Source organism: Vitis riparia, chromosome 11 (assembly GCF_004353265.1).
Source record: "Vitis riparia cultivar Riparia Gloire de Montpellier isolate 1030 chromosome 11, EGFV_Vit.rip_1.0, whole genome shotgun sequence".
NCBI classification, from domain to species: domain Eukaryota; kingdom Viridiplantae; phylum Streptophyta; class Magnoliopsida; order Vitales; family Vitaceae; genus Vitis; species Vitis riparia.
Window position 1 is genome coordinate 19685661 of NC_048441.1, and position 12274 is coordinate 19697934.

The following is a 12274-nucleotide window of genomic DNA, read 5'->3' on the forward strand; positions in this document are numbered from 1 at the left end:
CAGTGTGCCTCGGATTAAGGTGATCCTCCCTCCTTTAGAGATAAATTGCCTTTTCCACATGGCAAGCCTTCTCCGAAATCTCTCTTCCACCCCATCCCAAACAACAATGGACTTATGATGCGCACCCAAAAGAAGTCCTAAGTAAGAAGATGGCAGCCTTCCCACTTTACAACCAACCTCAAGAGCCAAAACCTCCAGATTCTCAACTCTCCCCACCGGCAAAATTTCATATCCAAGTTGATTCTCAAACCTGAAATGGCTTCAAACCTTACAATCATCATATCATGTAATATGCTTGAAAGATGCTTAAAACATATTTATAGTATGTTTTTTTCATTCATCCCATTTGTTCAGCTGTATGGTTCCTTGTTAAGTTGTCCATTCCCCTGTCTTGATCTAAGTTTGTACATTGTGAAAGACTATCTTGTCCTTCTTGATCTTTTTAATTAATAGAAAAGATCTATTTAATTTCTGATCCCCCAAAAAAGCATATTTATAGTATGATTTAGGCTATGGTTTCCTTGCTTCTATCTCCACTTTTGCCTATGAATTTCCAACTCCAGTCAGGGCCAAGAGCATATATGTTTGCTAATATAAGGATTCAAACAAACATGACAACCTATGTTTACCAGTAATATAGTCATAAATGGATAACAGCTGAACCCAAGTAGTACGGATAACTTTGTTAAGATTTTTTGAGTGTTTATCAATTAGAAGCATGCACACAAGAACACTCAAAACCATAAGATTCACCTGTAGAAGCTCAAGAGACAAAATCCGTGTCTTGGTTGTGACTTCATCATTATCTTCCTTCATACCCATCTGCAAATGTTATAGTGAGGAATCATATAGGCAGATTAGAAAATGCAGACAAAAATATGAAGAGAATACTTCTTTTGATAGATGAAGTGAGAGAATACTCAGAAAGCCAACCTTGCAAAGGGTACGAAACAGCAGCAAAGCATCACGTTGTCTAATGCTCATGCTCTCAAGGTCGATCCCTCTTAAAGAAGTATTGCAGTTTTACAGTTCCAAGCATCAAATAGAAAAAAGAGTTATTATTCTGGATAAAAAACATTGTGTAGTAGAATAAAAATAAAATGTCTTAAAGGATAGGTCTATGCTTTTGAGGAGGTTGAACTCCCAGCATCAAAGTTGAAGGAGATTGAGCTCAACTTTTATTCAGGATGGTAAATGTTCATTCTTAGGTTTTATATGCAACATGGATGCATCATGCACTTTGTTTTTTTTTTATCAGAAATGAAGAAGAGTATATTAATAGAAGAAAAGATACAGGAGAAAGAAAAGTTACAAAAGAAAGAGAAGAAAGCAAGGGAAGGATGAGAGGTCCTTCCTACACAAACTGAACAAAGGAGAAAACTCCCAACAATAGAACTCTAAAAACAAAGAGAAACCCCAACAAACTTCAAACTTTTGAGGCGCAAACCACAATCCAGTTGAGTTGTAAAACACTTAAGAAGAACTCCTCTAAAAGCTTCAGTACAAGAAGCCCAAAGAGAATAATAGAACCGAATCAAATCCCATAACATCTCTTCCGTTCTCCCTTTATCCTCAAATATCCTATTGTTTCTCTCTTGCCACACCAACCAAATCAAGGTAAGGCAAGCGATTTGCCAAAGTGTCTTGCCTCTTAATGAGTTCCCCAAGCCTTTAAAAGTAATAACCATCATGTCCTCAACACTCCTTGGAGGGACCCAAACCAACCCTGCTAGATTGAACAACTTGTGCCAGAGTCCAATGGTAACAGGACAATGAAGAAAAAGGTGGTCAATCGACTCTCCACTTCCTTTGCATCATGCACTTTTGGGTTATGCTTTTTTCTTCCTCTCCTTGGGTGTGTAACTCATGTACTCCTCATGTACAATTACTCCCATTGGTATTTTTTTATTATATGTATATTGCCTAGAAACACCTAATAATAATATAAAAACATCTTAAAGCAGAGTTTTATTTTTATTTTTTTTGAAGGGGCTGAATCTCAGCACCCAAGTTGAAGGAGATTGAAGTCAACCTTGGTTTTGGATGGTAGATATTCATTCTTAGGTTTTATTTGAGAACATACCTGCTACAGTGCATTAGGCATTTAGTTTTCTCATCTTTTTTTTTTTTTTTATCAGAAGTTTTCTCATCTTTCTTTCCTTTATTTTTTCTTCTCCTTGGACATAAATCATATACTCCTCACGAATATGAGTTACATGCCTTGAGTGTTTTTTTATTATTTTACCCGTGTGCTTGCCTATCAAAAAAAACAATATCTTGATTCTAGAATAATATCCTCAGTCTATATGCAAAAAAAAAAAAAAATCTAGCATAATATCCATACCTTGTCATCTTTTTGCCATCCTCAAGATGCACAGCCTTGTCAAGAACAGCCTCTAGACCCTATAGAACATACAAGACATCTCATAAGCAGCACAACCAACAAAGACAAACTTGGAAAAAATATAATACATGGCATAATCCATATGGGAAAGATGGCAACATATTTAGCGATAGCAAGAAGAGCCTGCCTGATGTTGAACAGGGATAGTGATAATAAAAAATAAAAAACTAAAAAGATAGTGTTCGGCAGAATCTAGTCATTTAGTCAGTAGTGCCATTGAGGTAGGAATAGGCATAGTACAATTTAGATTGATTCTTAACCAACTTGAGAATCAAACCAAGCTGGTCGATTTTAATATTGAACCAAATTGATCAAATTTAGCATCAGTTTGGTTTGCTTCATTTGATTTACACCAAAATTTAACTCATAATTTTTTTGGAACAAAAGCCAACAAAAAAAGGGCATTTTTTCACACTAGATGACTAAATAGTTGTATAATACAATCCAAAAAATCATGCAGTACTAAAAAATATTTTAGATGGATACTCATAACCAAAAAAACATATTGTTGTTGAGAGAAAAGCGAGAAAGAAAAGGAGAGAAATGAACTTAACCTCAGGGGAAAGGCGCTAAAAAAGAGGTAACTTATTATGGCTTGGTTCAGTTCAAACCAACTGATAATTTCAAATTTTCATCAAATCAAACCAATAAATTAAAAATAAAAATAAAAAAAATAAAAAATAAAAAAAGAATTTTAAAAACTTAGCTTGAATTGACTCTATTCATTTTTTTTTTCAGATTGATCGATTTGGTGGTTTCTTTTCGCCTTCCTACATTGAGGCCTGACTCAAGTGACAATTGATTGAAGTAGGAATGTGGGAGATTCTAGGTTAGATTCCTGAGAACAAAAATGTCCCCTGTCAAATAATAATAATAATAGAAGTACCTTGATATCAGCACCACCTGCCAGATTCTGGAGTTCCTCAACAGAAGCAAGAGCTGTATCTTTGACTTGGTTCATAGAAAGTGCATCTCCTAATGTCATTTCTTTCTCAGTTTGGTCACCTGAAGAAGTCTCAACTTCAGAATTTAAATTATCTGCTAAAGTGGCTTCCTTATTTGCAGCAGAACCAGAGGTAGTACAGACCTAAATTCACAGAAGACATTACTGTCATTCTAGTATAAAGTGGAAACCATAAAATTGTCTTGTCTCTTTGTACATCAGAAAATTAAAAATAAAATAAAAAAGAATGCAGAAATAATGGGAGAGAATTCCACACCGGATCAGTTTCCATCCTTCTGAATATGATGCTAATCATCTGGGTCAACATTGCCTTTGATGTCGCTTGGTTTATAGGACTTTTGCTACATATTCAAACTATAAATCATGAGTTCTAGTTCAAGTTGCTATCATGCAGCCATTGAGATAAAGGTAAATAAAGAACCTGTTAAGTGCAATATTGTAGCATATTCGAATTACTCCCAGCAAAGGTTCCCCATGTACTGCATTTGAAACATGGTATTACTACAGAGAATAGTTCACCAAAACAGTAACATAGGATTATACATATACATTTTGCTGACAAAGACACACATATTATCTACTATTGGTGGTGGTGGTGGGGGGTGTGGGGTTGGTTGGCACAAATAAGAGAGTAGCAATTTTTTTCATTTTTAATCAGAATATAAGAGAATAACAAATTCTATTGCTCATTCCTCGTTTAACTGGAAAACTTGCACAAGAAATTGAAATTGGAACAAGGTTAATTGAATAAGGCAACAACTGCATATATTAATCACTGAACATAAACTCATGATGCGGTCCTAAGGATCGAAAATCATCTAAAAAATAAAAAAGACTTTCAGGACATAGTCGCAATAACCGAAATCACCTAAAGGATAACTAGAAATTTGGGATGTGGTCACATTGACCAAATCACTTAAAAGATAAAAAAAAGACTCAAAACACGGTCACAATGATCGAAATTGATGGAAAAACTAAAGACAGACCAAGGACACGATTGCAATAACTAATATCGATGGAAGCTAAAGACAAAGCAAGGATGCAATCACGTAATCAAAATCAATGGAAAACTAAAGAACAGACTCATAATATGGTCATAAGGGCCGAAGTCCACTAGGAAATTAAAAGACAGATCAAGGACGTGGTCACAATGACCAAAATTGATGGGAAACTAAAGAATGACCATGGATAAGATCATGATAACCGAAATTGATAGGAAACTAAAGAATGACCATGGATGAGATCATGATGATCGAAATTAAAGAGAAACTAAAAATAGACCAAGGACACAAACAATAAAATCAAAGCCACTTCCTTTTTCTCACCTCACAACAGAGGTTGTCTTTTTTCTAGTCTTCCTCTTGTCCTTATAGTGCCATTAAATTGAGTCAAATCACTCCTCACTAGTGTACTCATTGGTATTTGATGGACACTAACCATCTTATACTACTTCCCTTGTATAATGTAGGTGCCACATTTAAATTTCTACCATAACATCCTCTTTTCACGTGCACTCATTTTCCGAACATGTTCACTGCCAACCAACATTCTGAACCATTAAGCATGGTAGCTATAGAGCATCTTGATAAAACTTCCTTTCAGCTTGAAAGCTATCTACTAGGAGCAAAGCCCCAAGCTTAAGTATTGATAGTGGTTCAAAAAAAATAGCAAGTTAGGACAATGTCTGACTCACCCCTCCTAGGGGCCCCACTTTGGCACGACTAGGTATCGATAATGGCTTTTCTTTATCTCAAATAATGTTTAATGATTATAGAACAAAGTGGAGGCACTTTCACCTTCAACCATCCTGCTCTAGTTCTATGCTTAAAATCATTTGATGCTCCCACTGAAGTAGCAAAAACAACCATTTTAAGGGATCTCACAATATTAATTTTACCATTTCCTCGTATTCACTCCTAGCACAATTATGTTTAACCCAATACCTTTAGATTCTAAAGTGTCTCTTTATAGTTTTAACTTAGGTAGTGTTTGTTTTCTATTTGAAGTTTAAATAGATCTGAATTTTTCAGAAATCTGAATACAATTTAATGCAAAAGTGTACACCAAACTTCAGATTTCAGATAAAATTTAAAATTTTGAGTTTTTATTTTAAGACAAGATATCTAAAAATAAGAGTTAACTTAAAAAAGATGCTAAAACATCTAATGTTTATTGAGACTTTAGACAAAAAATACAAACATGGCCTTAGAATCAACAAGGGACTCCTCTTGAATATGCCCAATAAGTTAATTCGTAGCCATTGCCAAATTGTTAGAGCAAAGAATTTAACCGATTAACTGATTCATTTGTTTCACATCATATTCCTTGTCTACCAAAGTTCATAGCATGAATTGTAAGTTTGATTTCATCATAATTTGTGTAGCAACAGATACCTACTTTGTTCCTAATATGGATAGGCACTAACTACTTTTCATCCATTCATTTTGTATTTTATAGCGTAGTCTTTATGGTCTTGTTGAACTGGATAGTCAACCACAGGACACTATCATAGATAATAAACTTCAAAGCTCCAATGTAAATACCCTCAGGTTCTAACAATTGTTCCATTGTCAGTTGGATAAACATGTAAAACAACAGCAGCATGCAAAGGGAACATCAACCCCAATGTGCCGCATGCCCAACTGAACCACATATGAAGATGGCTATACCTATCCATTCCTCTCTCACACTAAAGCATAAAGCAAGATACCTAAGGAAACAGCAACGCACGTAAAATTCTGGCATATTCTAAATTGTTGAAGATTATTACAACTATAATATACAGTTGTAGAAGATATATAGTTGTAATATACAACCGTGGAAGTTATACAACTATGTATACAGCTGTATCTATATAGTTGTGTGTATAGTTGTGTATATAATTCATTATTTGTAAGAATCCTGTCTTGCTCTTTCTTTTCTGTTGTTGTATATATATTTCTTTGGTTGTATACTTTCAATATATGAGTGAGAATACAATTTTTCTCCACATGGTATCAAAGCCAGATTAAACTCCTTAGGGCTTCTAATTTTTTTCAACCTTCATTGCTGATTTTTTTTCCAAAAACCTAGAGAAATCTGGTTTTTTGGCAGAACTTTTGCTCTTTTTATTTTTAATCTGAAAACATAGTTTTTCCTATTGTGGCTTGCATTGCTGCAATCCTTCCTCAGCCTCTTATTTGATTTCTTCCACTTCTGTCCAAAAAGCATGTATGAGATTTAAGAATCTACCAATCAGCAAGTTTCTAATCCAACAACAACAAATGAAGTCATCAACATTGCAGCAGGAGCTGAATATTCAACCAGGTTATGTCTCAATGATAAAAATTATTTGAAGTGGTCGCAATTTATTCAAACCTTCTTGAAAGGGAAGGGCAAACCGAGTCATCTTCTTGGGACGAGATCGAAACCAGATTATTCGAAGTTTGCTGCATGGGATGAAGAAGACTCTATGGTGATGTCCTATTTATGGAATTCGACGATGTCAGAAGTCAACGATACTGGCATGTTTTTTCCAACAACAAAGAAAATCCATATGACCTATTCTTCACACTGTTTTTCTTCTTGTTATCCATGTTCTAGGGATAAAAAAAATTAAAGTTGTTGATGGCACACTAGCAACTGTGGTAGGCCAAGGAAAATTTGTTTTTAACTTTGGCTCTCATATTAAAATTTGTGTTATATGTTCCAAAACTTTCAGCTAACTTCTTGCCAATTCATCAAATTACTAAAAATTTGAATTGAACTGTCACCTTTTTCCCATCTCATTGTGTGATCCAAGACTAAGCCATGGGGAGGACGATTAGGCATGCTAAGGAACAAGAGGGTTTGTACATGCTTGGATCCAATTCTAGCAATGGTGATCGTATGGCACTCTCTCACTTTTCAGAAAAATTCTCATAGAATAAAGCCCAAATATGGTTATATCATCTTCGTTTAGGGCATCCATCTTTTTCTTTGGTCAAAAAAATGTTTCCTTTATTATTCAATAAATTGAATGTTGATAGTTTTCATTGTGAGGTTTGTTGATTAGCTAAACATCGTTGTATTCTATTTCCTTTAAGTAATACAAATTCAGCATTCTCTTTCTTGTTAATTCATACTAATGTTTGGGGTCCCTCTCAAATCCCAAGTCTTTCTGGAGCAATGTGGTTTGTGTCCTTTATTGATCATTGTACTAGTGTGAATTGGTTATACCTCATGAAAAACAAATTAGATGTTAGTTTTGTGTTGCCTATCATTCACAAAATGGTTACCACACAATTTGGAGTTAAAATAAAAGCTATTAGATCTGATAATGGGAAAGAGTACTTTAATTCGGTGTTATACTGTTATCTCCTTTTCTAGAAAAATAAACGATTATACACCAAGCTTCATGAACTAATTCCCCACAACAAAATGGTGTGGTTAAATGGAAAAATAAGCATCCATGAGAAATCAACTGAAACTTACTTTTTTAGAAAAATATACCTAATCATATTGGAAAAAGGTTGTCCTAACTGCAACTTATTTGATTAATCGACTACCCTCAAAAGTGCTTGAAAATAAAACTCCATTAGACACACTCTTAAATTTTTTCCCACATTTCAATAGCTCTAATAAACTTCCTCCCAAAGTCTTTGGTTGTGTCTCATTTGTCCATATCTATTCTCCAAATTGCAACAAACTTGATCCTTAAGCTTTAAAATGTGTGTTTGTGGGATATTCTCCAACCAAAAAGGATTATTAATGTTATCATCCATGGATGTCACTTTTGTTGAAAATCAATCATTGTTCCCTAATACTTATCTTCAGAGGGAAAGCTTAGGTGAAGATAAGTTTCTCTCTTATGGTATGCTTGATTTGCCTAGACTTTCTGAATCCTTACCTCTTGTACCTAAAGCCTCACCTATAGGTTCAACCTCCTTGTCACCTAGTCAAGAACCCTCATCAAAATTGGATCAAGGAGGAGTTAATGCAACCGCATGCCACTACAGGTTTACTCTAGACATAAACAGCCCTGGCCTGATTGAATGCAAGCTCAAGAGCCTGAACCCAAGCCAAGTAATGAACACACAAACTCCACTAATCCTATTTCTAGTATCATTTCTCCTACTTCAAATTTGTTGCTCTCACCAAAAACTCATCATTAGTTTGTTCAGAATGAAAATTCAAAGCATTTTTTTTTTTTTATCAGAAACGAAGAGAAATATATTAATAGAAGGAAAGATACAGGAGAAAGAAAGAAAAAAGAAACAAAAGAAACCACTAGAAGGATGAGAGGTCCTTCCTACACAATCTGAACAACATAAAAACCCCCAACATTAGCTAAAAACAAAGAGAAACCCCCCAAACTCAAACTTTTGAAGCGCAAACCTCACTCCAGTTGAGTTGTAACACATTTAAAGGAACTCCTCTAAAAGTTGCAGAACAAGAAGCCCAAAGAGAGGAATAGAACAAAATCAAATCCCATAACGTCTCTTCCGATCTCCCTTTATCCTCAAAAATCTTATTGTTTCGCTCTTGCCACACTATCCAAACCAAAGTAAGGCAAGCAACTTGCCAAAGAGTCTTGCCTCTTAAGGAGTTCCCCAAGCCTTTAAAAGCAATAACCAACATGTCCACAAACCTCCTTGGAGGGACCCAACCAGCCCAGCTAGCTTGAACAACTTGTTCCAGAGTCCAATGGTAACAGGACAATGAAGAAAAAGGTGATCAATCGACTCTCCATTTCCTTTGCAAAGAATGCACCATTGAGGACAGAGGGACTTGTAGGGTCTTCTCAACTGCATCTTGTCATTGGTGTTCACCTTCCCATGAGCTACTAACCAAGCGAGGGCCTTAACCTTTGAAGGGGCTTTTGAACTCCACAAAAACTTGGCCGGAAGGAACAAAATAGGATTAGAGACTTTTGACAAGGCCAAGAAAAAAGATTTCACTGAAAACAAGCCTGATGAAGACAAAGACCACGCTCTAGAATCTGCCAAAGAAGGAGAGAAACGCACTGAACTGAGGGAGGACATTAATCTCTGAAGGAGATCAATTTCTGAATCGGTAAGATTGCGGCGAAAATTTAAATTCCAAGCCAATGGAAAGGAATTGCCAAGGACATTTGAAACAGTGAGGTTTTTCACAGAAATAACTCTATAAAGATCAGCAAATTGCGAGCACAAAGATTGGTTACCCCACCAAAGATCTTCCCAAAAGCGAATTCTCTCCCCATTGCCCACCACTAGGAGAACACAAGGGGAAAATTCCTGGAAAACTTGAGCAATAGCCTTCCAAGGACATCTGTGTGACCATCTAACCACCATGTTGGCGTCCCATCCATTAGGATGTGTCCCATATATACTCACTATAACCTTATGCCAAAGACCACTCCTTTCTCTAGGGAACCTCCAAAGCCATTTCCCTAAGAGAGCAATATTTCTCAAAAAAATCTTCCCAAAACCCAAACCTCCCAACTCCTTTGGTCTACTAACAACCTCCCATCTGACAAGATGATCTTTCTTCCCTTCCCCTGCCCCAGACCACAGAAAATTCCTTTGCATCTTCTCAATCTTTGCAGCAATTGAAGCTGGGATTTTAAATAGGGAGAGGAAGTAACTAGGGATGTGAGACAAACAAGACTGAATTAAAGTAATCCTCCCTCCCAAAGACAAATAGGCCTTTTTCCAACCATCCAACCTTCTCGAAATTCTCTCAACCACCGGGTCCCAAAAGCCTATTGTCTTTAGGTTCCCTCCCAAAGGAAGACCTAAATAAGATAAAGGTCACTCAGACACTCTGCAATCAAAAACCGAAGCCAGACTAGACAATAGCTCCTGCCTAGTGTTAATACCAACAATAGTGCTTTTCTCTAAGTTGATTTTTAAACCAGACACTTGCCCGAAAACCAAAAGGATAATCTTGAGGTTTTGAAGATGTTCCAAAGAGGCTTTAGAGAAAAAGATAGTGTCATCTGCAAACTGTAACAAAGACACTCTTGTCCTATCCCTCCCCACAGAAAAACCCTCAGTAATCCCAGTTTCCTCTGCTCTAAACAACAATATACTTAGAACATCTACCACTAAAGTAAAAAGGAAAGGAGAGAGAGGGTCTCCTTGTCTCAAACCTCTAGAAGCCTTAACCCAACCCTTTGCATTCCCATTAACTAGGATTGCAAAACTAGAAGAAGACAAACAGCCCCTTATCCACGATCTCCATTTCTGGCTGAACCCTTTCCTTTGAAGCACATGATCTAAGAAGCCGCCCCAATCCACATGATCATAGGCCTTCTCAAAATCGATTTTGAAAACAATTCCTTCCTCCCCTGACCTTCTTTTCTCATCCACCACTTCATTGGCTATCAACACAGCATCTAGAATGTGTCTCCCTTCAACAAAGGCTCCTTGAGAACCAGATATTGTTTCATGAAGAACTTTGCGTAAACGCCCTGATAAGACCTTAGCAATTATCTTATACAAACTTGTAACCAAGCTAATAGGTCTATAATCTGAGATTTTAAAAGATTGACTTTTCTTAGGCACCAAAGCAATGAAAGTCGCATTTGTACTTTGGTTTATTACCCCATTGGTGTGGAACTCAATAAACACCCTCATAAGATCCTCTTTTATCACATCCCAACACTCTTGATAAACTGCAATAGTAAAACCATCAGGACCAGGGGCCTTTTCCTTATTTAATTGGAAAACTGCCATGCGAACCTCCTCTTCAGTAAAAGGCCTATCCAGCCAAACTTCACTCTCTCTAGAAATAGGGACCCAGTCTATTCCTTCAATCCTCCAAGACTCACCTACCGGTTTGGAATAAAGATTCCCAAAAAAATTAACAATCTCCTCAAAAATAACCTCAATGTTGTTTAAAGTCTCCCCCCTCTCAGAAATCAGAGACTTAATGAACTTCCTACTTCTCCTTCCTGTGGCCACTCTATGAAAGAATTTAGAGTTAGAATCCCCTTCTTTAATCCACTTAACCCTAGATTTTTGTCTCCATTGAACCTCTTCCTTTAATAACACATCCTCTAACTCCCTTCTTCTTAAGGTCCTTTCTAACACCAGATCAAGATTCAAATTCTCTTCTTGTTCAATTAGATCAATTCTACCTAAGTCCGTCATAATGAGCTTTTCTCTCTCTTTTAAATCACCAAAGGTCATTATATTCCACTCTTTCAACTTTGACTTAACAAACTTTAATTTCCTCATAAACTTATGACCTTCCCACCCTTCACCCGTACATTCTTGCCACCAAACTCTAAACTTCTCCTTAAACTCTGGATGGAGCAACCACATATTCTCAAACCTAAAAGGAGTCGGACCCCACTTTAAAGGATTTGTTTCCAAACAAATAGGGCTATGGTTAGAGGTCCATCTAGGAAGCGCCTCTTGAAAACTTTTGAGAGAAAAAGGTATCCCACTCAGAAGAAAACAAGAACCTATCCAATCTCTTACAAATAGAATCAACTTGCATATTTGACCATGTAAAAGCTGCATTCCTTAGAGGGGGGTCAAGCAAGCCACTCTCCCTTATAAACTCATCAAAACACCTCATGTTGAAAGTTAATCTGGTCCCACCCAATTTCTCAGATATCCTCCTAATAACATTAAAATCCCCTCCTACACACCACCTTGGGGATGTTAGACCATATAGGTCTTGAAGCTCCAACCAAAAGTCCTTCCTCCACAACGGATTAATCGGGCCATACACTGAAGTTAACCAAAAAGATCCTTCCTCACCAGAGTTAAACTTCACAGTTACAGAAAAGGATCCTAACACCTTCTCTGTACACTCGAACTTACTAGAATCCCACAAAATCACAATTCCCCCTGAGGCCCCACAGGCTGGAAGAGCAGCCCACTCCAAACTCTTGCCTTTCCAAACACTGCTCATAAACCTCCGGTCCCAAGTTTCCCTCTTTGTTTCCTGAA

General features: G+C 36.7%; 1 protein-coding gene across 2 annotated transcripts in view; it reads right to left on the reverse strand.

The window, feature by feature from the left end:
- The window catches only part of LOC117925220 (brefeldin A-inhibited guanine nucleotide-exchange protein 5), a 67210-nt gene that overhangs the window by 48044 nt on the left and 6892 nt on the right, over positions 1-12274 (reverse strand). For both annotated transcript variants that reach the window (XM_034844167.1, XM_034844166.1), the window contains exons 7-12: positions 3790-3847; positions 3625-3709; positions 3291-3491; positions 2345-2403; positions 934-1003; positions 754-822 (exon numbers count right to left, since the gene is read on the reverse strand). In XM_034844167.1, coding sequence (XP_034700058.1) covers positions 754-822; positions 934-1003; positions 2345-2403; positions 3291-3491; positions 3625-3709; positions 3790-3847 — 542 coding nt within the window. The remainder of the gene's footprint in view (positions 1-753; positions 823-933; positions 1004-2344; positions 2404-3290; positions 3492-3624; positions 3710-3789; positions 3848-12274) is intronic.